We start from the raw sequence: 27,892 nt of genomic DNA on the forward strand, positions 1-27,892 counted from the left end.
CATATCCCAGCGACGCAGTGATGTGAGGGGCATCAGGGCTGGACTAAAGGGGGAGTGAAGTTCAAAGCGGAGGGCGACAGACCGGGTCTGCTGGGTGATTCGGTGACTGGAGTGGCTGCTCTAGGAAATTCATGTGTGTGACTGTGTAGGTGTGTGTACGCGTGTGTTTGAGAACGCCGAGGAATCGACAAACGGCAAGCCTGGCAAAGGGATTGCATTTAGTCAGGGCGTTCGAGCAGACAACAAGGCGAAGCACTGCGCTGGGCCGGATTTTAAGTTGATTGTAATGATGGATAGATGAGCTGGCTTAAGCTTCCATTTTGCTCGCACACGGCCCCCATTCTGATCTTTACCCTGAAGAGAAGGTAAGGGAATTCAGGCAACACTCAGGCAAGATTATATCGCTTTTTGGCCCTTATAAGGGCCAGATACAGATGGCTCCTATGCTTAGAATGCTAAGCTGCTTAAAGTTTTGCTGCCATTCAATGTATTCTATAATAGTGACAATGAAACTGTAGAATTGAACTACGGCCTTGTGCCAATTACTTGAGAACAGGCCTCATCCAATATAGACATTATATACGTAAAATTGCATTGAATAAAGGGACGATGATTGTGGATGTAGATAAGAAATGTTGGCGCCTTACGGAAATGCATACTATTAGATGTTAAACTGTTATATCAAACAAAAAAAACAACAATAACTGGTTTTGATACCATTTAAAAAATCCCGAATATTCCTGATCGCATGCACTCTCTAATAAGTAATTCAGTTTAGGGCTAATGCATCTAATATAGGATACAGGCGATTACTTGAGAACTACTAGAGGCTTTTTTTAATCCATATTCTCCATAACAACAAAGCCGAGGTCAACATAGAATTCTAAATATTATTTCGTAACATTCCTTTTTAGATGGACTGGTTTGCAAGACATTTTTATACGAGGATTATGTTTTTTCGGTGGCATATATATTTTGGCATATATATATATATATATATATATATATATATGGGTATCTGTAGAAATTTATGTGAATGTAAGTTCATACAACTTTATATTGTCATACTACATATTTAAAAAGACATTTCTCTTGCCATTAGGATTTCTTTCGACTATAGATTTATGTAATCGGAGACATTGGCCATAAGAGCCTTATTCAAGCCTTCATCGTCATCAAGTCGACTCATCAGAATCACCAGTTAAAAACACTGCCTGTTCATTCCAATTCAGACGCTCGCGCGTACTTCAGGTTCTAACATAGATCCATTCTCTACTTCGAAACGGATCTAGTTATGATAAATATATTGTTACATAGGACTAATCTCAACTGGTGATAGAGAGCGATACAACCAGGGCGAATATAAACAGTTTGGTACATTTCTCTTATTAGGATAGAACTCGATACTGTTTCATTAATAATCATCGCTGAAGTAAAGATACTAGACAATTTACTGCCAACTGTACTAGACAAAGAACAATTTTTTGCGATCTGTTCGGACATTGTATCGAAATATAAAGTCGAACCCTTCTACTACACAATCTCTGTTTTGAGGTAAGCAATGAAACGATTGGCAGTCGTAGTGTAATCTAGGCTGCGTCAGAAGATGGGGAATTGTCAGATCTAGAAGCTATATTGCTCTAAAAGTCTTGGAAGCAACGACAACGGTCCCTATTATGTTTTATAGGAAGACTTAGTCGGAGGGAAAGATTCGGTTATGAAAAGGACGTATTTTGCGAAAATCAACACTAAAGGCTATTTCTAATTGTTGTGGATTACGATCATTTGCTACATCGTCACTGCCAAGCCACAGAAGGCAAAAGGGGGGCCGTTTAAATTGCTGGCTAATCAGACTCGCCTGTGCTGCAGTTCGTATGCCACCGTGCGCCATCTGGCGCAACGACTGACGACGGGCCCGAGCGTAAAATTTGAAGCACTTAGAACCAAATACCAATTCCCGAATTCGAACGATTCAGCCTTAGCTCAAACATTTCACAAAGGCTACTTGTATGCAGCCCGATAATCCTTCCTAACGAATTCTTGCAACGATCAAGATAATCTCGCAGCCTAAAAAGTAGAATTAGAAAAATGAACAGAGGTCTTCTGAAACGGAACATAGTACAAGATGGGGTTAATTAACTTCAGTAACTTGTAGTTCCAAATACGTACAAGAATGTATAGAACATTACGGGTTCTAAGGGATAGAGGGGCGATTTCTATGATTTTCTGTAAGAACGTTTTCTTTACGCGAAGTCCGACGACAATTTGATGAAAACGTCTAGTGTTGCTTTGGCATCATGTTAACGAGGAAGCTTCGCGTAATGATAATACAGTGCTTTTAACGTGAATGTCCTCTAAAAGGTATGTAGGCACATTGCTAAGCCTATTCAGGTCATTACCGTATTGTACATGAGGGGCCGCAAGGCAGACATGACCCTTATTACGCTGGTAGCGTAACGGACTCTCTAATTAATGAGACCGTTAATCCTAGGTAACCTTATGTAGGCTCGTAACGTTCATTGTTTCCCAAAGGGGCGCAAGAGACAGATTAGTCTATAATAAATTTCTGGACGCTGAAGTACTGTAAACAGGTAAGTGTGAATTGACAACTTTTAGAGAGTGTGGTAGACTGCCTAGACCCCAAATTAATACACTTTTGTAAGACTAACCGAACACGTATCATGCTATGGATTAAAATTTTAACAATTACATTTTATTATTCAGTTATTTGTAACTTGTCATATATTTTAGAACGCCAGCTAGAACAAATATGAAGTACGGCTGAGTAACAGAGATCCTTCGACGACTGGCTAGCCATGGGCTAATAAAAGCATCTTCGCGATACTTAATACCGCAGTTGTCTCTCCTTTTGATTCAACGCCACTTGAGTGCTTTCTATTCTCTTGATTGGACAGGAATAGGCTTTTTGTATAGAATCCATTATTATTACCCTTGAAACGCTTTTACCTGTGCTAAGAACATCTTGGGTTTTCTTAAGTGTAATTATTTCAAGACTGCATCAATTTGCGCGCGCCTAACCAGATCCCATTTCCGGTTCCTATTTTCGGTGCTACAGCCTACATCCATCGAACCATCCAGCGAACAATCTCACATTTGGTAATTAGCTATTTGTCAACGGTGTGTTGAAATTGTGACTAGACTACAATGTCTCCTATGAACATTAGCAAAATTCTAATTACGTGTACAAAATAGATGACCAAAAGGCATTCTATTAACAAACAGTGCCGTTAGCATCTGTCCATGATAACTATGTAACTCTTGCTTGTAATACGTTATGTATGAGTACAAACGTATAGATATCAAACAAGTAACGTATGCAAGCTGATTTTCCCTCCCTGCATCTGCAGTGGACGCGGTCGGGCGCCGAGTACACCCTAATGTAAAACCGTGAGGTGTACGAGGCATACCAAGGCACAAGTGCCCTAGGTGGCTAGTAGGTATTATACTGTGTGGTGTTATCAAAAACGATGTTATCTGCCGTGTTTTATCGCCGCAGAGGGCACTGTAATTAATCTTGACTTATCACCCCATTTAGTTCAGAGCAATACACATTTGTAATCCAACCGCCAGCGATAAATAGAGTAAGGGGCACAAAAGCGAATCCATATATCTATACGTACACAATGCCAACGAAGATGAGGATGCTTTTTTTCGGAAATCGCGAAGCACTCCGACGAGTGGTTCTCGTCTATCGTATCTTGTAAACTTAAATCGTGTCGTAAACAATTCGTTTCTAATAGGGAAATAAAAGCGGTGAATAAGTTCTCGCTCGTGGAAACAGCAAAGAACCGTATTCGTAAGTCGTCCCTATCTGAAATCTCTCGGTATCATTTATCTCTGGCGGACGTATCGTTTAACAATGCGTTTTAATGGGTGTCTCCAAGCGAGCGGGTGCACTTCGTAATTGCCAGAAGGTGTTAGCTAAAGCACATATATATTTCGAAGTTAACATAATATCTGTAAAATGGTTGCTCCAAATACGCTACTATACGTTGGTCCTATCTGCGAGAACATTCATGAACAATGTCATCCCTTCCAATCTGTTGAGGTATAGTCACATAATATTTATGTGTTACATTTCATATTGACTGCAGAAATATGGCTTGTAAAGCTGATCACACTTTTCGACCTGTTGTTTACAATCTGTTCGTCGGGGCTACTCAGTTTCTGACGTTGTCGAAAACTGGTTGGTGGTAATCACAGTTAAGGGGGAACGGATACGCCATCCACTTCAGTACTAGTTTGCTTTGAAAGCGCCGTAAGCAAAAGTAATTTTTTTTTTTTTTTTTTTAATGAGCCCTTTATGGTTTCGAATATTTGTATTTGGTGCTTGACTGGTCCGAAAAAATTTGTCTTCACAAGTAGGATTATTTCTTAGATCAGACTCTTCACCTCGTTCAGGTTCAGGTTCACGTATCCGAGGTGGTCCACATCGGTAAATTTCAGTATGAAAAAATCTCTATAATGCAGGCCACAGAATTATTGACCGCCTGTCAACTACTAAGCTTTGTACGGAGTAGCGCTCCCTATGTCTCGCGGCCTGTAATAATCGAGATATATATATATACATATATATCGGTCCTAGCAAGCCGAAGGACTGTGAATTCTATTTGAAATTTGTCATGTTATTTTAATTTTACCATTTTCAGTACAAGTTCGATGTTCGCATGAGTGAAGATGTAGATATTAACAAAAGCTATTATAATCGAGTTGCCTAAGATGAACAAACCCCAAGAAATAAATCTTCCGTATGGTCCCTTAGTCGTGTGTTTCCTGAAGAACAAGTCTTCATTGCAATCGAGGTTACCACACTGTTTGAAATCGATAATAAATAAATGGGAAACGACAATACATCTGCTTGAACGTTACAAGTTGGAATAATAAGGAGAGAGTAAATAGTCGCCCTGAAAGTCTTTTTACTTTGGGTGATCAGTGAAGCCAAGAAAATATTTTTTTTTTTTCTTAAGAGAATTTTTGTCTATGAACACACATATAAGGTACACGGTTAAAGTTAGCTTTTGTTACGCAAACACAATTACGCAAGAAGGACCGTTCATACGCTTACGATACTTGACGAACAGAGGTGTGAATTTCAATACGGTATAAAAATGTAGCCCTTTGATTTATTTATAGTATTCACGAGTAAATAGTTCGAACATGAATGCATTGGAAATTATTTATATAATAGACAGTTTGTTTTAGCCACCTCATTGGAATGTGGGTCGAAGGCAAACATGGGGGCGATAAACAATTTGGTATGTGCATGAAGCGGAACGTTCTGAAACGCCCTTTTCCGGCGGTTATGCTTTATTTCCTGTTCAATATAAGTGAATGAGTACATTATTGAAGTGCGCAATCGTTGATGACAAAGAAGAGATGTTTTAACTAAAACAATAGGCGTAATAATTGAAGCGGAACTTCAGATTCTTGGCCAGAATGAAACTTCGGAAATTTCCTTTTTTAGTAAAAGTAGTCTTTGTGCCGATGCATGTGTCAGTGAATCTGCAGTATTTACAATATATATTCGTTGCTATGAATAATTTACCTCAGAGAAATAACAAGATAAATCATATACAATATAGGTTGAGCGTGAAAGGTCAATGAAGACACATACTTTTTTCTTATGTAAGCGATCAGGCTTCTTCTGCTTATTTCACAAATAAAATAATGAAACTGAATGAGAAAGAAACAGGGAAGATGAACTGTTCATCGAAACTCCATGAAGACTAACTAGTTAAATTGTGGATAATGTCATCAAGCTTTTATTGCGAAGGCCATTTATTCGCTCCACAGCCGCATCATCGTGACTGTGGGCTCTCGACCATTATTCTAATATCATTCTGCCATTTTCCTTGTGTTAAAAATTTATGCAATTTACGTGTTAAGGCAGCCTATAGCCTTTATATGTAGATTGGTATTGCAATAGATATGGCGGTACGGATAGTTTCGTCTATACGAAACGGAGACAGTTCAAAAGGACTGTTTGTAAAGATGCTTAGCAATGGGGACGTTTCCCACAGCTGTGTAAACTGCCCCTACTTCCCAGAGTACGTACATATGACTGGTTGGGAATTTATACAGATGATGGAGAAAAGTTATTTTTTAGAATAGGTTGTTCTTGTTGCAAAATAGCTCTAAGGCGCCGTCGTCAGACATAATGCTCTGCCGATGGAACTGGAGTAACTTTCCATCATGTATATTACCAACGTAACATATCCTTTCCTTTTCTACTGCCTGTAAAATATCCCTTTAGCAGTATCCAGGCGTCTCTTATTCATGGTAATGACAAGCTGTTATATATATATATATAAGACGAAATCTTCAACGTTGTAGAGGCAGCATTTTCGTAGATAAAGCAAAAGTTTGTAAATGTGTAATTATATACGGAAATTTGCCAAAGCATTTACTTCTTGGTATTTGGTTCATAGTCTGAGTGGCATTTTTGAAATAAGGTCGAACGATTTTGCTGTAGTCTCTAGTTATCTGCGAGTATAAAAATCTCTCTAATTATATACTGAGGTTTTTGGTACGTGTTCCTAAGCAACCTGCAAATACGTTTTTAAAAGTAAAAGGTAAGCTGTAAAAGTGAAAAAAAAAATCATTTTTTGCTGTGAAATTTTTTCTTTTGACTTGCAGTTGTCGTTCCACTAAAGAGTAAACAAAAAAATCGAATAGTTTGTTTATTCGGTTATATATATCTCTATTTTATTTTGCTAACAAACACACCGTTTGTACGTTTTGGTCCATATTTCAGCGTCGACTGGTGATTATGCTGACAGTTGGCGTTCACTTAGCAGTTCTCTTCCTGTCTGTCGATCTATTTACGTCTGACTCTTTACGATACAGTGTCAGCTAGTTCTCTTTCTTCGTTTCCAACTTCTGCCAATCTTCATTTGACTATAGCCGAGACGAAATGCCCACCCGGTGCTTTTTTCCCCATCTCAAGCTAGTCACCTCTGCTTGGAATACTTCTTCGCCCAAGATGTAGCTTTACTATAAGCTTGCGAGGTGTTTGAGGTGCCGGCGAGCTTCCTCTTGTCCTCAGCAGGGGCGTTCATCGTCGTAACCCGCCGTCACTCGGGTCGGTCCTACTGCTACTGCTACTGCTACTACTAATACTGCTTTGATTTTCACGCGCCCTGATTCAATCGTCAGTGCTGTGTCCATCAGTTGTCACGTTATCCGTTTAGACTGCCAATGCATTGTGAGTGAAGCCTGCGAAGTTCGCGCAAATTTGTTGCAAAAGAGGGAAAGGCAAGTAAGCACATGGAAAATGGCCGTTTTCTTCGACTTCTCCTCGATAGTTTTACTGGCAGTGACCAATTTGTCCTATAATAGCAGTTACGGACAATGTTTGCAATGATGACTAATACCGGTGGTACTTGCTCATGCCTCTATCCAATTTACTAGCTACATTATGGTAAGTTAAATAGTAGCTTACACAGTTTACATTTGTATACGTATGTATGCTATAGGAACTTGATCAGAGTGTGTTCTTAGTGTTCCTGACTGTTCAGTTGGTTGGAAAGATTTTGAATATTTTTATATAAGAGTAAACTTCATAAGCCTAATTATAACACTGAATATGATGTGAATGATGGTTTAGAAACTGTCAAAACTGCAATCAATCACATAAACAATATTTTGCAACTGATATTTTCTATAATCCCAACTTAGTTATTTCAAAGTATATATCAATGGAAAATTAAATCATGGAGTCATAATGATTCGCAGTAAGTCATGCCGTTTTAGATATATGGGGGGCCACAATCTCTTTTTTGAAATTCCCTGACGTCGACAAACGCAGCTGTTCTTGAAAGTGTCTATATATTTAGTAAATTAACCTTGTTAGACACGCACGTATATTTAATACTGACTTTGGATACAGTTTTCCCAATTAATAAATTTAATCGTAATACGTATTCTAATTTCTTTGCATATCTATCTTCAAAGGATAGCTTCCGTCTCTACAATCTGTTCGCTTTATTTTTTTTTAAATTTAGAATAGTGAATTAGGAACCACCCCATCGTTGAGAGATCTGTCGCGAAATCAGCGTGTCGACTCAGCTTGTCAGCCCGCTCTTTAGCACACCATTATAGATAGCTCTATATATTTTCATAAAGGGATACACCGATAGAAGAATCCATGTATACCTTATATGAACGTTGTATAGCTGGCGAAAAAAGTAGGGCTTAATATTTGCTTCACATCATTTGCGAATGTACAAAATTCCGTGAGTGTAGCATATATTGCACAAGTTCTCAAGTTCAAGGACGACGACCTTAACTCTTGCTTTACCTAGACCAGTGATAAGTTTTGGAGAGTGAGTTCAACTTTCTTTCCATGTAGCATTGACGTATGTTTAGGCGTCAATGGAACGTCGTCGTGTGTCCTGTTTCTATTGTATTCCATTACTCATACGGATACTTTCGTCCTTTCGATGTTTGTGTTATTCGAACGTCTTCTGCAGCCGTTGCCGGCGGCCGCTTAGTGTACGGCGGCGGTACCATCTGCTAGCATCCAGCATCTATGCTAGTAATAACAACAGGTGCTCTTCTGAGCTATCATATTTGCTGCGAATCTTTATAAACCTTATCATTATTTCTACAACGATTTCTTCTAAGAATAGCCAATTAAATTTAAAAAAAGGTAATAGCCCTCAAATAGGTTAGCTTGCGGAAAAACCCAATGCCACTGCAACGTTGCGTAAAGCAGCAAACAGCGAAGTAAAAACGTATGCTAGAGTTTGTCCATTACATTAACGGAATTTCGCGTGGTTATAATTTTCCATAGATTATAAGCTTTAAAAGAAAATTGGTTCTTTTTTTTGCTCATACTTTTGTGAGGTTAGCGTTTCCTGGGGTTTTTTCTAACGAAAACCTCAGACAGTTAATATTGGGCCACTTGATATTGCGAAAAATTTGGAAACTACAAAATGCCTAGTAAATAGGCTTCATCATTCAAGGCGTCGGTTTGGAAGCTGTAAACGTAGCTAAAATAGACTGCAATCTCTAGGGTTTTTCTTAGCCAACGATAGTGGACTCGGTTGCCTAAAAATTTCTTTAAATCAGAGATTTTGAAGTAGTTGCATGGTCTCAGTTTTCATATGGACAAAACACAGGTATGAATCTATTCGTTTTTAAAAATAAAGTACGTCAAAGGTTTTATTATATTAATTTTTGTAGTTTTCGAAGCCCCTTTAGCATGAGTGAAATTTTTAATTAAGTCAGTGGTATGGAGTTCGCAACAACAAACTGAATAAACATTTTAAATACGTAAATGATTGTTAAACAAAGGCCGTCCGTTGATAAAATTAATTGGCATGGATATTACATTTAATAGCCGTCAGTAAATAAGCAAGATCTTTCTGATACTAGGCACTCAGGTAGCGAAATATAGGTTAGATAACTAAAGGCACGAAGGAGATAACTTAGCATGAAGTCCTGAACTGACACACCGAGCTAGAAATTTATGAAAGCTTTAAATATACATCGGCTAAAATTGGCTTTCTTTGTTTTTAGCGTTACGTAGAGGTTGCTAAAGAGTTAAGTATGAAAAACTTGAATTAAAATTGCACCTGCGAAGTGACAGCCTCATTCTGATCGATGCACGCGTGACAAATTCTGCATATGCCCTGCTTATACATAGCTTCCACGAGACGAGGCTTGCAATTCATGCTGTCGTTCGATTGACTCGTGCCGATAAAACTTATAAAGAAATAAGTGATGTAAGAACTGATAGTGGGCAACTTGAATACGCAAATGATGGAAAAAATCGCTATTCTGCGAAAGTTACCCATCCTTGTTAAAGAGACACCTCGACAGATTGAACGTTTCCTGGATAATCGACTAATAATCATTCAGTTTTAAATGAATTGGCGGTCTTAGGTGAGGTACTGAACACCGAGAGCAATTATTTTTAAATGTGTGTCATGAAAAAAATGCTCTGTTACATATGGTTCATACAGTCTATATAATCATTCTGTTGAATGCAAGCAATCTATGTATCTTTGAATTTCTCAGTCGATTGTTGTTTTAATATATCGAGCTAGCCATATTAGCTATTTTAGAGCTCTGTTGGTTAACAACAATTAAGTTGATCCTATCAACTTAATTGTTTTTAAATTAAATCAAGGACGTGTTATAACAGAAACACTCCAACAAGCTTACTGGCAACAGGAAATTATCTCTCAAACTTTAAATTTGTCTATCTGTTCGCACTTACCAGTTTACTATCGGAATTTGTAACAGTTGATTCCAGAAAGATATTGCTTTTTCCGTTTGACTTCTGTTTCTCCATAAGAGCACGATGAACATTCTACGTTGAACGGTTAGTATTATTGGTGATCTTGCTACGCGGCTTATCAGCAGTTCTAGAGCAATCCTGCCTATCGCTCTTGATGATTTTAAGGAGATAACTGAGCATACGGCACTGTCATGAAGTTGGGCAGTTTCTCAGTCGGCCATCTCCCTCGAATATCACCTTTCACTCTCCTCTAACTGAGCCTGCGGGCCTTGATGCACTTGCTTGACCGTTCCGTGGCTCGCCTCGTTGTCTTCCATTAGGGTTGAACTTGGTTCAAAAGGAGGTCAGACGAACCTAACAGTTTCTAAGCGTATATACACACCTACACATAGCATTGTAGTATATTTGAAGCATACTCCTCCACCTGAGATGCTGATTATAGCCTGCGGGCTCTGAATAATAATAATAACAGCAAGACCCTTTAATTATCGTCAGCTCAACCTTGCGTAAGAGCAGACCGCGGCGAGTTACGCATATTTTGTTCCCGTTGGTGCCCCCTTGTCCGTAATAGTGGTGGTGGCGATGACAGTGGTGAACAGAAGACATCAAGGGGAGGTTCAGTTGAGGATCCGTTGAAGAAAAGCTTCTGACGGTGGAAATCCCAGATGTTGGCTGGGTTGAAGCCTGTCGTACGTTTAATTCGCTATGCTTAGAATGCGAGGTATATTTAATGCAGAGGGGCGAAGAGGCCTGCTTGAAAAAGGACTATGTTTAGCATGAAAATGGGCAGGAATTACGTTGCTTTCTTACAGAACATGCTCATTCGCGAACGGCTACCGCGCAAACAAGCGAGTATCGGTTCCATTTGCCACAGCTGGGAATGTTCCAAATGAACCACAAAGAGCATTTAGTAGTGATGAGATGTCTTAGCGATCCCCAGCATGCTTACAGTATGTTAAAGATTTTGATACAATTTAGAACAAAGCGACCACCATGATTGGATTATGAACTTCCACCGAAACCAGTTTAATTATATATGTTATTAAGCTTTCTCAGAACCGTTCGTCAAGGAAGGTGACCTTGAACAATTTCTGAAATTACGAAATTTCATATTAAAAGATACCTGCGCATTGTATATGTGATAATATTTAATGTGTGAGACGCTGTGCTGTAACATAATGTTCGATTGAAATGCTGACAAATATCGACAATTTTTATCTTTTAGCTAACTAACTTAAAGCCCTCTAGCAAGGATATAAAATGCTAAAAGCAAATAATAGTACGGAATTCAATTATGCCAATTTTTCGATTTGAGGCAGCCGTTGAAAAATGGTATGTCTGGTTAATCTCTTTCAGCACAAAGTAGTATCCTCGTCGTCCGGCGTGCATAAAGGCTATTATAGACTATTTGAGGTCTCTCAAAGGCTTTTGTCAATTATTCCCGCAGGCGCCCTTTATACAGGCGTCAAGAGGCGATGCTCTGGCCAGCATAGACTTGTCTACGACACGTGACGTCCCTAAAGTCGAAGCTGTGTGCCATACCCCCCTGACAATCCGCGCCTTTCAGACTTCAACTTCACCAATTGAATACACAGAGTTTTCTTCCTCAGTTTCTGCAGAAAGCGCATCCAAAGGAAATTAACACTTGTGCCACGGACCTGGCTGGTTGTTAAGCAATATAGATCACGTTTATTCAAAAAGGGATGTAATAAGCATGATATAAGCAGTGGCATAGAAATTACGGTACTTGAAAGGGGTTCACATATTGAAAACTATAAGTTGTATACAATTGTACCGTCCCCTTTTGCAATCATTGGCATTGTAAAGTGACTCAGGGAAACAGCCGGGTTTCATTTGTGCTTAGGTCGAATGAATGAACTGATAATTTCAAAGAATAGTTTTCAATTATTTTTCTGCTGTAAAAACGTTTGACCCTGGCCACGTAGCGTACATCTCAGAAATAAATAGTTACAGCTCTTCTCACTTCGTTGTAGCAAGTAGGGTCATTCAGTTCTTCGAGGCCTATTTTAGGGTCACATTTTTAAACAGAGGTGCGCAGTAGCAGTCGTGGCCTGCGACTAAAACCATCAGCAGATGTCACAAAATACCAGAACTCTTGATTTTTTTAAATCTATGTCTCACCTTACGATCCGTTTGCGAACGTAAACGTTTGCGCCTAAGTAGGAAAATGCGGCTCTACACATATAAAAAAATATAAGTTTCTATATACAAAATTGCCAAAAATTAAACAATTTACCCCTTTAGCAATAGCAGACGTCCCCACAACTTGAGAACCGCTAGCTTGATGGGAGAGAGACCGCGGGCTACAAGAATCACTTTATAAATGTTTGATACATTGTCTTGGCTCACTTGAAATCCCGGAATTTGTGCCGATTGACATACAGATCGAACAGCTGATGCAGTATTGCTATAGATTTCGCCAAACTGATCGTCCGTACCTGATTACGTTTCAAATACAGTTTCTTTTTTCATAAGCTATAAGTTGATCCTGCTAAAGGACGGCTGCAGACTAGTCTATTCCGCATTCGTGATGAGCTCTAACAAAACGGAACAGCTAGTCGTACGTGAATAATTGTTTATCGCATAGGTAATGAATTAGGCAAACTGTACCAATAAAAACATTCAGGCGATCTATTGAATATAGACGTGTTCAAAATAACGCGTTGACGTGCGTAACCCCCATCGACGCTTGGCTGAGAGGCGATATTGTCGAGTCGTCCAGACGTTAAACGGCACATGAAACGACCTTTTCGGCCATTGCTACCACCGACTCTTAGGAAGACGAGACATAATAAATAGGCTTTGTAACAGCTGTATTTTTGCAGTCGTGACTAAACGTTCTGTATTCTAATTAGCATTAGTTTATTTTTAGTTGCGAGCTACAAGCACGCTTTTCAGGAATACGAACGATTGCTCCTAGATATTACTTGTTGGCCAGTCGTCCAGCTCGGCCAAGTGATTTCAAAGCTAATTACTTTACGCAGGACAACGATGGTGTTTAGGATTACGTAAACTATTAGGTTCAAGCCACAATGAACGAAGAATCAATCTTAAAGTTGAAGTGAGATTGCGTCCTTCGTCAACTTGAAATTAATGTGTCTGTGAAGAGAAATTTGCAACTATTCGTCAGAAACAATAGGTCGCCTGTGTAACAGCAAAAGCAATTAATAGTTTTATTACGGAAATTCCAACATCGCATATACGCCAGTCTGCAAAGCGTCGTCAAGACCACCTCGAATAAGATAAGGCCTGCTCTAATCAGCTGCAGTCTTACAAATACATTGTGTAATTGCTTTTTTTTTTTCTAAATTCGCTTAGAGCTTCCCGTTTGGTGTCTTTCGAGGGAAATATTCTCCCATTCATAGTGCCCTTTCAAAGCTTGTTTCACCTCGCCAACATCTGACCGTTTCTGCCGACTGACTTACACCAGTCAACCAAACTTCGTACAGTTAAGTTGAATAGTACCTATTTGGTACACTGTTTGTTTTTTTCTTGGTGACACATATTAACTATCCAAACACGCAATTTAAATGGGTGACTTTTTTTCGAAACCAACATGTAACACAAATAGAACACCTGATTAGCTTACTAATGTCCTTATTTAGAGTTTGCATCAATCACTACGACCCATTATTGCGTTATATTAAGTAAAGGGCTCAGCTTGTTTGTTATACGTATAGGCGAAGCGTCCCTCGTTCCTGCAGATTGCTTCCTTTCCCATCACTGTTTTGATAATATCTATTTTAGATAGTCAGTCGTATACGTATTGGTGAATCTCATTTCTATATATAAACTGCTAGTGGAACAAGCCATTCCGGACAGGTGCAGTCAGCTTAAATACAGTTTGACTAATCGTTGCGCCTTTAATAATACATATTAAAAGCAGAGACCCGACGTCATCGCAGACGGAGTCACCGAGCGTAAGTAGCCTCAAACACAGGACTAGAAAAACAGACACAATGGAAATAGGTAACCCTTTTCTCACCTATGAGACTGACGGTAAATTTAGATCTCTCTATTTCTCTTCCCATTGAATTTTTGTTTCCCCACAGCTTATCTGGCCTCTAGAATAACGTGGGAACTAGATGTATGAATGTGCATGTTAGTAGGTACTGCAAGCTAAGTGAGTTTGGATGGCAGTAACTTCGATACCGAATAGGATTCTATATTTCCGCTCAATTTGCCAACACTTTCAAACACAGACTCTCCGCTATTCCTCCTCGAGGGAGCGACGGCTGGGCCATCGCGATTCCGTTCCCGTTACAAGCAGGCCAACAGCCTGCTAGCTGCTGGCAGAGGAAGCTGAACTCAAGCGCCCACTGCCACCCCGTAGTGCGTAGTGGTTCCGCTGCACGTGTCTGTGTCGGCTCGCCGGCAAGATTGATGGAACTTAACGACCGCTGGCTCTCATTTGTTTCGAACAACCCTTTCGTGTCCGTACAAGTCCGATTTGGTGGGCGAGAACTTGTCTACGTCTGGGATGTGAGGGGGCGAGGGCAGGGGACTTCAGTTAGGCGAGTCAACTCTGTACTCTGTGTTACATTGCGCACTGATAATGCTGACTTCTTGTGCATTTTGTGTCTATACCCACTCCTTTCCCACGTCCATTCCCCCGTTTTACTCAACTGCGATTACTCTCTTGGTAACTGCTTCTTTCGATCTAATCGATCCCAAAGAAACAGTTGTACAGCGGAAAAATTGTGTCATTAGCATACACACATATCGATATATTGATGTATATGTAAAGAACGGATTCATGGAGATAATTAAACAAGAACATTTTCTTATGTCTTGACTCTGTCTCGTAATAACTTATGAAAAATCACCAAACAGATAAAGGACCTCCGTAACTTTTCCTTAATGATATTGCGTCTTTTGCATAGCGAATATGCACTGAATATTGAAGCTGGAATTGTCGTTACGACGACGCTCGCTTTGAGTAACGTACAAAATAGAAAAATCAAATTAAAGCACGCTTTAACATGATGCTGTCCGTTTAAATTCAAGTTCGAATTAGAGATTAAGTGTTTCATTAAAGAACTTCGCAGTTAGTAGAGCCTTTAAAATGAAAAGCACCTGCGTTTATTTGAACAAGGTCTTGTCTTGAACTTGCCGTCAATTTGCGTACCAACCTAGCATCAGCCTACGACGTCGTGCCTACTTCGCTTCGAAGGCATGTTTTTTTTCCGTCGAGTTTTGTTTGCCGAAATTTTCGTTGGCTTCCTTTCTTCATTTTCGAAATTCATCCGGGCGTACTCATAGCGTGCGTTGAATTGTTCTGTAGACTCAGATTATCCTGTAGTGTCTTTAGCTGACTAATCCTTCGAGAATGCCACCATCCAGTTTCCAGAGCCTAGGGGATGCACAACCCTGTTCATCGAATTCCGAAGGTGGGCGGAGCGTTTCATTTCGTACATTCTTGCAGATATATGTGTGTCCTTTTTTCGTGTCGTTTTGTATAGAGTCTCTTTTACGTTACATCTCTTTTGCGGATAGCTGAGTATATAGAAGTTAGGCGCTTACATAAGTGACAGAAAATCTTTTAACAAGGACATAAGAAGTTAGTAGTTTTCAGGTGTAAGGGTTAGGCACCTTATGCTAACATTCATAGTAATAGTAATAATGGACACATTGAATCACCTCTGTGTTCTCTTGCGCTTGTTATTGCTGACGCTATTGATATGGGCCTTGTTTCTTTCCATATAACGACAATTATCTTTGCGCACACCGATTTCGTAGTACTTTAAGTATCACGTATTTCGCTGTGTGTTAGATCAGTTCTAGATAAATCAACGGCACCGTTTGATACGTGTAGAAGTTGCAATCCTGCGGGAGCATTTTTTTTCAATTCCACTGACAGCTACGTGAAAATTAGATATCGCTCGTTGGCACAACAGAAAGCTAGCTCTTCTGTGTGTTAATTAATAAGCTAGTATTTCGAATTGCCAAATAACCTGGAATATGATAAATGGCCAGATTAGCCACAGCTGGCGGCATATGAATTCTCATGATACGGGGGGTCGGATAGATTTTCCTAACCAACACATGTGGCGTCCGGGGCACAAAGGTAGCCATAGCAAGAAACCCCCCATCAGAATAAAATAGAACTGAAATGAGGATTTACGAGGGGCTTATATCTTATTTTCTACCGGCAAGCATACCAGCTGCGAGCCACATAAAGATGTGGCATCTTTGCTGTTAATTAACGAGGTTAATTGCACTCTAATAGTTGTTGTCGTATAATTATCGACTGCAGTATGGGATAGGTGGGTGCCGGAATATGGGACTGTTGGGCAGGCACTATGCATACGCGTATCAGCACCAGACAGTAAAACGGTTTACAGAGAAGGTTATTAGGGGTGATGATTGATGGCGGAAAAATCGAACGGATACGCGACTGTCATTTCGTAATCGTACGACGATGCTCACAGCAGCTTAGTAGGCGTTCGAGTAAGCGTTTAATCCTTTCAAATGCGAAACATCTATTGTTAGATCAACACAGGGCGAGTTATAAACTAGTGTGTAGCAAAGCGCGGCCATAAATAACTCACAGGTAAAACCAAGCACATCTAAGCTCATTATGGCTAGTTTAAATTTGTTTTTAAAGCGCAATTGCTAAATCGAGATACGTACTTGTCTCTGTGTTACCTGAGTCGAGATCATATCTTGTTGACCTACAAGGGTGTCAACGTCTGCGGATACTGCATCGTTAGATCAGTTTATAACCTGGGTTGACCAATTCGAAATCTTACTCAAGCACTACCACAGCCATATTAGCCACCGGTTGTAAGGTAACTGTATGTTTGTTCTTTTCTAGAAAACTCGTTAGTCGTCTGTTTAAACAAACAAGCGAACCGACACCCGAACAATCAAATACACAGATGCACAGCCAAATAAACGTGTAGATAGAAAATGTTTACCTCTAGCTCTGCGTTCTGCCCGTAATTACTTTGCTCATGGCAAACTGCTCGACCCGACTCAATGGCGACACTGGCTTGCAACAATGTGCTTATGTTGAATTTTCCCTCAGCGACGATGCTAACAAAACACACGGCGAAAAACAATTTAAGTTTGCGAGCATTTTCCGCTAGAGGATTCTACTGAGGCCACTAGTTTCAACGGGTCTACAAGCAAATCGATTGCATTTTCGCTTGTACTACAGCGAAACCTGTCTTCTTAAGTAAAATGTCTTAACCCAGTTATAAAAGTATTAGATGAATCACACTGAGCTGAAAAATCGTGGTTTTCAGTACCATTTTTCTGTAGGCCGATTTATTTACTCCATTTTCAAATATAGGGTCAAGGGAATTTCCGATACATAATGGGGGGCTATTATTAGGGTTGATCTGTATCAGAAGCGGTGTTTTTAAATTGAACAGGACGCAGTTCCTATATGGATACGCTAAGCATTAAACTGCGCCAGTTTTCTGTTCAGCTTTTGATTTGTTTTAGACTAATCATAAAGCTAAGCATCAATTTATTTTCTAAGTATACGGTTCTAATATCAAATGTTAAAATATGTACATTCGCCTTTTAAAGCTAAATTTGCAAGTGCTTCCTTATCTGTGAATTGTAGGTGAGGTGAGACTCGTCCTAGACAAGCTTCGACATGTTTTTCTATGTTGTGAACGTGTTGAACGTGATCCACTTCGGTAACATAAGGCCTCAGGGATGCCGGTCGAACACTTAAACGTGACAAGGCCTTAGTGGCCACGTCCCATTCGCTCCCATCAGGGCGTTCGTACGTTGCCACGATAACCAGGCCACCACTGGGACAGTTATGGCAAATGAGTGGAGAATGGACGGAAAACGGACGCGAAGGGCAAGTGACGCCACTTACCTTGGGATGAGTGTTGCTGGGTGCGAATCGGTTAGTTCACATTTGTAGAAAATGGCCTTGTGAAAGAGCCGGAAGGAGGAAAAGCTGCCTGTCGCACGTGACGTCCGACGTGCCGCAGGGATGTGGCGACGATTAATGCCAACGGCTGACGCGACCCTAAGCCAAGCCACGATGTCGCTACAAAGGTATCCTAGTTGCTTCTGACGATTTCTCAAACTGCGCAGCATACGTAGGCCCGCCACTCTTAAGCCACTGGAAAAATGATGGTGTCTTGAGAATCGTTAAGAAGCTGGTCAATATAAAAAAGGAACTATACAACGTTACTTTCGTATTGGTTTCATATGCTTGTGAATCTAAATGCGTGTGGAAGGGGTCTGTCATACACAGTTCGTGATAAAACGAGTTAATCATCAGGGGTACGAGGCCATGAAACAACTAGGTGCATGCAATTTTCATCATGTTATGGTAACTTTTATTATTCTGTATCGCCAAACATTTTGTCCTGATTTTACTCCTAGAGGCAAGCTAAATTTCGAGTCTAGTTAATCACTTTGAGGTCAGGTTTGCAAGTAGATTTTTCTTCTCTAATTATATGTTTAAGGTTTAATGGAATAGAGCGTTGGATAGGCTGCATTTGATTTTAAATCCGCAACCAAAGGGCCGTCACCACATTTATAAAATCCGTATGCATGCCAGGAGTAGTCAAATCGACTATTAGTTTTAACTTAGTCAGTTAGGAATAATACCTGCCACAAATCATTGGCTCGAGTGCTAAACTTACCGACACTTCTTGTATACCTATTTTTACCGTATCCAATCAAGACGACCGATCCTTGATAACGCTGTCGTTTTTGTAATTAAATATAGATATTCAATGGTATTCGAATGGTGTAAATTTTAGATGTCAACTTAATAACGTTTAAATTTGTTTTTCCTAAACAACTTGCTAACAACCAAATCGACAGATGACAGTGGCTTTCGTGTTAATGAACGTGGATTATTTTTTATCCGTTATAGAAACTGGATAGTTTGTTTCGAGTTTAGAAAAGCGATACTATGTTAACAGGTTCGACTCTAATACACTGCAGACCTGTTGTCTTTTTTTATAGATCATTTACTTATGTAATCATTAGCTACAAACTGGTTCATAGTTTATTTTTCCCTCAACATATTTCGTTTGTTTCTCTCGGTCTGGTTGGCTCCGTGCCCATTTCTGGGTATAGCACATGATAGATAGAACAAACCGGCTTTCCGTCGTAGCCCAATGGCTTAGGCTAGCGCGAGCGTCTACTGGAACTGAGCGAATCCATCTGCATATTACTTGTGTGCCCATACTCTCAAATGTATGCGCGGATAAAGAACCATGGAGACTTAAGGGGTTTCAGCCGCCGAAAGAAGAAGTGATCTAAAGACGAGACGTTCGGGAATGCGGGAAAACGGGGCTGTTGGAGAGGGGGGAGTAACGTAATCGCTCTCCAGATCCTCGTTACAGAAGCGGCGACGACGAGCAGGAAAGGGTAGAGGATAAAATAGTCCCTCTCTGTTAGCTAAGAGCAGAGATATAGGCTCCTGTGTGCAGTACATCTCCATAGTGCCACTCGTACGCTTTGGCTATACGTTTGTGCAGTCCCTTATTATTAGTTTCAAGATCGGAAAGAAAGCACGGGAAATTTTCTGAAAGCATTTGACAATTCCAAAGTATAATAAAACGACTTTTGCGACGATGGCCAAGTTCAATATAGTCAGTAATGTAGGCAATTGGCACACAGAATATAACTACAAGAATGTGGCTTTTTAAATTTCTTTAAAATCAACTTACTGCTTTAGATTTGCTTTAAGGTATCAACGGACACAGCAGTACCCAGTAGTTAGTAGAAGGTAACTAGAGATCGGGCTTCGGATGTGGGAATGCGCAGCTAGGCTTGTAATAGGCGAGTTACGGATCGATCTTTGCGAGACACACCATCCGGTTTCATTGGCTGACTTGACCATAATGTAGTTCAAAACGTTTTCGGTACTGTAATTGTACTGACAGTTATTTCGGTGGCAGACATTACGGCTGCTACTCGTGTCATGACAATCGCGATAAATATCGAAGCGCCAGACTTACGTAGACCAGCTATTAAAGTGATCGCTGCAATGATGAACGCGCGTGATACGCCAAAACTAATTATCCCGACTCATAAATGTGCAAAAGAGATTCGCTGGCTTGTAGCTCAACAGCAGCCTTGCTCTGTTTCATATTTGTCTGACCGCTGTTCATAGGCAAGGTTGGAAGGAGTATAATAGTAAACTTGACCTATATGCATTCTGCTCGGATAGTATAGATAGTAGCTCGGATAGCTAATTTAGTTGAAAATCGTAGAGGTTGCTCGTTTGATCCGATCTGTATAAAATCAAGAAGAAACGGAAAGCCCTAAATGTTCGCTTAAACTGCGTATGTAAAGGATCCGATCAAGATTACGATGATGAATTAGAATTTGCAAGCACCCAGTGACTCCACCTATTTGTCTTTTGGCCACCTATTTGGTATATTTATTTGTCTTTGTTTGACAATTCGAAGACGTTAAGCCTCTAAGTTACTTGTTACCTCTAAGTTACCTTACTTGTTATAGCGCTTAGGGGTTATTCTGCAGAAATTAACAGTAGATATTATAATGTAACATTGGTGCAAAGTTGCTTAAATTCCGTTGTTGGACATCATCGTAGTGGAGAAATAAATTAAAAACTAGTTAAAGCCCGCCGCATCTACAAATGTCATTAGCAATTTTTGCAAGTGGATGTTGAGTAAATGTAACCACTAGCGGTGTCATCCGCTGCTCAACGTGTGATTCAAGCCTACGAATAGACACAGCGTCTTCAAACGTCTGAGCCCTATAAATGGTAAACCCGATAAGGTACTTCACTAATACAGGACTAACATTTGGCTTTGTTCGGCACGTTTCTGTCGCCCGTATTTTCCAATGATTATCATTTTGTCTTCCCGCTCTGCATTGCTCAAGTTGATTTCAAATACATGGGAAGGTATATTTCGATAAGTCAGTTCACTATCTAAGAGATTGTCAGAGAATCGGCTAACCAGACACAGGTCAGCGAAACATAATCTAGTGCGAGTTTGGAGATATGCGTTTTTACGCTGTCATCACGACCGCAAACGGGCTTACTCAACGTTTGTTCGACGCACACAGCGTAACATCATACGCCAGAATTGTTTTTTTGCGGTAAGATGTATTTGAAATGAGACAAAAACTGTTCGATTGGTCAAAAGGTTTTACTGGACCTGGGTCCAGTAAAATCGGTATCGATCAACAAAAGTAGCCTGCAAAAATATCTTGACATCTTGGTGAGTATTTGTTGAGGTAGTAATTTTGTTAAGTGAATAATATTACAGACGAACACGCTCATTTAAATAGGGGTAGTGCAGGCTACAGAGAGACAAGCTTTCTGTTTTTCGGGTTGCATACAGGTAGAACGCTCAATCTTACTATATATATATATATATCGCTTTGTTATTGACGTTGTTTTCGAAAGCATCGTTACAGGGTGTTCTAATAACCGGTTTAACTTAAGTAAGGTCAGTGTCATTGACTTTTGATATTAGGAAACGTAAGTAATATGGTGATAATGATGATAGTAATAATAACGGTACACTATTAAAATCCCGAAAAAGCCAATATGACTTTTTAAAACAGATCATGGTATATATATATATCATCAAACGATTTCTCCCCCGTGAATATATTTATCATTAAGAATCATTTTTAGTTACGACTTGCCACAAGCAGTAATGAGGCTGGTTATAAGCTGATGGTACATGGTTGCTAAGACGCAGAATAGAATTGTAAATCGATCTACAATATTATAGGCCGGTACTAAACAGGTCCAATATCTTCACTTGTAAATAGAAAGTATCTGCCGCGCGTACCTGAACTAATTAGACCGAGAAAAGGCATAAGAGCGCATTTTGCGTATCGTATCATCAGATGGACACATCTTTATTACTCGACAGTAACGTAAGTACTTCGGATGGAGACATAGCGTTTTTGTGAACGAATAATTAGTTCTATTTGCTCGTCAGAATGAGCCTTGCAATTCTCTTAGAGCAAACCTACCTCAGTCCTGTGTTACGCTGCAGAATGGGTGCATACGCCGCACGCAAGTTGCCTAATGTCTGCCATAAAGATCCGTCCGGGGGAAAGACTTTCGGCTGTCATTACTTCTGATCCTTGTCGATCGCTCCTTGCAATGCCATCTTGACACTTCGTCTATCCTTCGCTGTGAAGGCCAGCCGAATTAGAGAGGACGAGAGATCAAACGTCAGCACCGCTAATGCATTTCCCATGTTAACTTGTCATTGTGAAGGGGGTCCCAAATCGGTCCGTCTACGTCCGCACAGAGCGCTCGTCGACAGGCGTCGTAGATCCAGTAGTGTCGGCTCGTGTCACGCTCGTTCCTTGGTTGGGCATGAAACGCCGTCACGGAAGAAAGGAACGAGAAAGAGAGAGACGATGCGAAACCCTTTCACGTCGTCTGCATAAATAACGCAGTGACTGCCATCACGCGGACCTGTTTGGATCTGTCCAAATGAATCATGAAAATATGCTGGATGCTTTCCGCGGCTACTAGCGCTAGTGAAGGATACGTAATAGGCAAAAAATAGTGTTGTTCAAAATCTGACCAAAGAGAAGGATAGTTGAACAATAGACGTTTGTTGCAAACTACATGGTGCTTCATGCAGCTGGGTGCGTATATAGAAGCAGTATAATTTAGATCTCGTTTTCAAAAATGATGTCCTTGGCTAAAAACGGTGGAAGCGATATTTGAAAACGTACCATATAATCAATAAATTCTACCGAAAGTTTCAGTCGGTGCCATACAGCTTCTTGCTGTCGAGTCGTCAAAAAAGTACCGACCCTTTTTCTAGTTAGTTAGCTAGTTAGTTAGTTAGCTCTAAAGTCACATATACTAGGTAATATGAGTTGCGTCAGCGTTGAGAAGCTGGTACTTGGGTACAAGTAAATGTCTTGATTCAGGATCAAGATAAAGCGCTTTAAAAATGAGTGAAAAATGTTCTATGCTACACAGCTTTATTACGATTGACGCAAAAGTGCTATCCAACCCATGAGAAAGAGTCAAAGTTCGTTATAGCACAAGGATGGTTCTGTCATTTTCTTTCTGTAAATTCGATATGAAGGGTGCTTTTCGCAGTTGTCGACCGATTAGGAAAAAAATTATTGCGAAGCTTAAGCAAGGTGCAAACTGTGCTTCACAATCTGTGTCAAAGCCCAGACTGACTTTTGAGAGAATCGTTATATGTTTGGTGTGAATGGAAGAGATAATCATGCTCTATGGGCCGCTGGCGCTTGGCAAAACGATTGAAGACAGTCACTGACTAACGGCGTTACAACAAGCCATTGAAGAAAACCGATTGAAGTTAGTGAACAGAATCGACGTCGTCTTCGGCCATGGCAATGCCAGACCACATTCATTATCTAGACGACAAAAATTGAAAGAACTTAAATTCTCTCAATTTTTGTCCCGCTAAGTAGTCTAAATCTTGTACCGTGCGACTATAATCTGTTTCGGTCTTTTTCAGAACTTTCTTAATGGTTTAATGTTAATAATTCAATTTCAATCGAAAGGTATGCCTTAGTAATTTAGCTTCAATCGAGAGGTGCGAAAATCACTTGTTACAGTTTATCACGCAGAAACTAGAAAAGCTCTACAATTATGAACCTATAGCGTTATCAGCGAAATCAGCAGAAGGCCATCGATTAACATGGCGCATATTTAGCTTGGTAATATACCTTGAAAGTATTAGCTTCAATTTTGACTTCAAAACGTTCAGTACTCTCTTGACAAGCCAGTAGACGTACAGCTCTGCAAGAATATAATCTTTTCATTTCTTATTTAATGTATCTATTGCCCGTGATCTGCTTTAACAGAATAAATCCACGATTTAGCCTGCAGCCGTGCCAGCAAGCAGGTAAATCTTAACGTTTACATCGCACTACTTGTACCGCAAGTCGCTATATACTCAACACATACACGTATCGTCTAAAGATGGTGAAACTCAGTAGTTCACAGTGCGTACAGGGGGTGTCCAACTCATGTAAAGAGCTACAGACCATACTTTCCTTGACAGCATACCGAGACATTATATAATTGCGAGCATGCCTTGGTAAATGCCTCCTATCCTATTCTATGCACTGGAGCATCTGACCATGTCACGAATCTCACTTTAGTCGTAGGAATCTCTCGCAAAACATTCCTTCACACTTCAACATCCGAAACATGTTAGTTGCGGTTCTCAGCTTTATACAGATGATACGATACCTCTATGTAGCAATAACTACAATCACAACGAACGCGACTACTTCTCGATGTAGCTCGACGAAGAATTGGTAGCCACATCAGCACTCATATACGGGAAAAGTGCCAGCAAAATAAGACCTCAAGCACGGAGGGCGTTGCAACTGGGGAAGAGAACCCCAACGGGAGGGCGAGGAGCTCTGTGTACTACATTCGCGGAGGTGCAGCATACTACGGTAACACTAGGATCCTGTAGTTGTTTCGTCTTCACAGTTTCGTTTCTATCGGGTACCGCAAGCGCTTGCTTGTATATATATCGTATGCCTGTCTGCGTGTCCGCTAACTCAAAGCGGTCTCTGGAGGCTTCCGGAAATAGTAGCCATCTTCGCCTGTTGATGCTTCCGGCAGCGATCCTTTCGCGATCGCAAAGTTGTCGCCGTGTCTACCTGGTTCTTCCTAATAATATAAGTGGTGACCGTTGTAATAGTTATATTATCGTCAAGCTTCCCCTAAGTAATGCGATTTATATGTGTATTATGCAGTAATATGATAAAGCAGCCATGCATGGCTGGAGACCATTAGGATAGCAAACGACATTAACTTTTATCATTAGTTATGTAAATAGATTAAAAAACGAATCTCCGGGATAATTAGATGGACGCGTTTAATCTTTGTTCATGGATCGATGTTTTTTAATGGTGATTCAAATGAACTCAATTACTTATTTTAGACATAAAAGAGCAGTTTAATACGGTACTAACTAAACGCAATAGTCGACCAAGTCAAAACGACATACCTGCATAATCATCAAACTGTCCTAGATTTATTTTGAGAGTTAGTGGAGTAAAAGTACGGCTGAAACGAGGATTCCGCTTTGCGTATGACTGCCACCACTGGACGTGCATGCAAGATATTGTAATTTCTTTATTTACCACCACTACACCCTGCAGGAAGTGACCGCTCCTCACCCCGAAGAGGCTATATAAAAATTCAGCCTCCCCAAGTCTTCGTGCTTCTGTTTTAGATGGCAGTTTATGAGGAATTGTGTGCTATGGCTAACGTCCCACCTCATTCCGATCCGTAAGACCTGTGTTTTGTGTATAGAATTTTCAACGAGCGATAGGCAGAAATATGGATGCATCGCAATATAGAAAGGAGTCCAGAGATTGAGGTGAGGTCGTTTAAACAGAAAACTCTTGAAACATTGCACGTGTCGCGCACGCGTCATGAAGACCTTAAGTTACTGACAACTTTTTTTCGATCTGCTTCAGAAGCTGTTTCAACACCCCTATTAATAAATACTTTCATTAAACTTAAGCCTTGCCAAAAAATAAGATTCTATCTATCCTGTTTACTTCATGGAGTGTATGCTGTAATTATTTTGATGTTATGTACTATGCACTGAAAAACTAAAACATTTGTCTCAATTGTTAGGCACAGACTACTTGACAAACCACGATTATTGATAACTCGTTGAGAATTACAATGCCAGGGGTAAGCTTTGTGCCACGGTAAAAACGTTTGTCTTTTTCCGACTCGTGCCAGCAATCGACAGATTTTCTGTGTGCTCTAAAAATAAAAGAAATTAATTCCGAAGTATATCTATAAAACCAAAATACAGTTTTATGGCAATATCTAAACCTCTACGTTTACTAAATAAGCTTGGTAATGTGTCCTTGTGCAACAAAGCGCCCCCAGTCTTCATGTACATATTTTGCGTAATAATATCTCGCTTATATGTCATGGGCGAGAGCAATCTCTAGAACCATTACATTCCCTGTGGAAAGACCCCCTAATGTCAAACTTAAATAAAAACTCACAGTGCTACGAATTATAAAGATACATGAAAAGTTGCGGTGCGGGAGAATCAAGGTACGGTGAGAAACGACATCAGCACAATGGCAATGATATATTCATGTATTCACATACTGATTAAAGATCGTAGCCGTCGGCAATTCTTATCATCCCATCATAATCTCGGCTTTGTTGAATAGGGCTTTTCGTGTCGTGGTCCTCGTTAGGCTAGCCGCGTATGCTGGTTACGTAAAAAAAAACATTTGTTTCATAGGTGTTAGCGAATGCCTGTTATAAAACGACGGAAGAGGAGCGGTAGGGCTAGATATTATATACTTCATTCCTATGCGGTTAGGTGAGCACGTAATAGGTTCCCAAGATCTTCTGTCGCTAGCTCAATTGACAGGGGACGCACCGCTAAAGGCGGAGTAAAAGGGATGGGCAATAAAAATAACGTAACAAAAGACTATGAGCGATTTTTTGCGGCTGTACTGTTTTCTCAAGTTGCTTCGTTAGTTTGACTAAACGCTCGGTAGCGTGTTTCGATGGAAACGGTGCGTTCGGGGCACATTCGCCCTAGGAGCTACAAAGAAGAATGTCGAACATTAGAAATCTACACGGCCCGTTACCCACTCAGACTGATAATTAAAAATAGGCTCTTCGAGACATAATACCAAGCTAGAGAAAAATAACAAGACGCATAGGGATTGCTTCTGCTTAAGCAGAATATTAGCAACGTATCAAAAAAGGTACACTTATTATGTCAGGTTTTATCTATTCGGTAACATGTGTGTACTCCAAGCTGTAAAAATGTAGAAAGAGGTTAGATAAGAGAAGAAGTGAAGCATTATTAAATGTCATATATGACATTTCGACACAGTAAAGCTTAGATATACCAGGCCTAACATTGGAGCCCAAAAATAACTAAGTGATGAACTCTAAGTCGTTGGAATATTTCTACCCAAAAAATCAATAACTGCCCTTGCTCAGTATGCAAATATTAGGTTGACGGGCCTATTGCTACGGCTTGGCTTATTTTAGATAGATGCGCTCACGTTAAGACACGGACTCATATAAAACCAGTTCTTTGTAATTCTTGGTGCGCTGCTTATCACTTTCCTCGATATTTGTAGTGCCTATGTAATATCTTCTGTAATATTATTCTTGGTTGATATTAAGTTATAATCTGTAAGAATAATGGTTTAGTAACGATCAACAATGTTATTAACCAACATAAAACCACTGTATGTTGTTCTAGGTAGATTTTTCATTATCCTAATGGCAGTACCTTTCGAAAATCAGTAATACAACATAAGTTCTGAAGGAAATCGTAGCATTATCACACGAAGAACACATTACTCTCGTGAATCTGATGGAGCACATCCTTCAGAGAACTTAAACTGCAAAAGCGTTTACACTCTGTGACAGGTTTTTTTTTTGTGGGAATCTTGTAACTTGCTCGCAATCAATTCTTGTGACTGCCCCACCACAAACGTCGAATGTAGTTAGGAAGTGTCTAAAATATCAAAGTATGCGTGAATTTGTCCTGCGCACAAATATCTGCCGAGCAACATTGCTCAAGATTATCCCATTTCTTTCACTCAGTTTTCACTGCTTCCTGGTGAATCTTAAAACAGCAATAAGGACAAAAGGTGAAC

General features: G+C 40.1%; 1 protein-coding gene and 1 long non-coding RNA gene across 11 annotated transcripts in view; one reads left to right on the forward strand and one right to left on the reverse strand.

Moving 5' to 3' along the window:
- LOC111272047 (uncharacterized) overlaps positions 1-22,570 on the reverse strand; it is a 47,188-nt gene extending 24,618 nt beyond the window's left edge. For 2 of the 10 annotated variants that reach the window (XR_002687288.2, XR_002687287.2), the window contains exons 1-4: positions 22,241-22,570; positions 18,129-18,380; positions 17,209-17,326; positions 10,247-10,951 (exon numbers count right to left, since the gene is read on the reverse strand). Coding sequence is in view for 7 of the 10 variants with exons in the window: in XM_086973141.1 (XP_086829267.1) it covers positions 11,061-11,141; positions 17,209-17,326; positions 18,129-18,355 (426 nt within the window). In the remaining 3 variants the exon portion in view is untranslated. Of the gene's footprint in view, positions 1-809; positions 2,104-6,693; positions 7,237-10,246; positions 10,952-11,045; positions 11,142-15,340; positions 16,243-17,208; positions 17,327-18,128; positions 18,381-22,240 lie in introns of those variants that run through there. The other 8 variants (XM_086973145.1, XM_086973142.1, XR_002687286.2 and 5 more) reach the window with 7 other exon arrangements.
- The window catches only part of LOC111272048 (uncharacterized), a 70,758-nt gene that overhangs the window by 35,551 nt on the left and 7,315 nt on the right, over positions 1-27,892 (forward strand). The window lies entirely within an intron of this gene.

The sequence above is a fragment of the Varroa jacobsoni genome, unplaced genomic scaffold (assembly GCF_002532875.2).
Source record: "Varroa jacobsoni isolate VJ856 unplaced genomic scaffold, vjacob_1.0 contig01482, whole genome shotgun sequence".
NCBI lineage: Eukaryota > Metazoa > Arthropoda > Arachnida > Mesostigmata > Varroidae > Varroa > Varroa jacobsoni.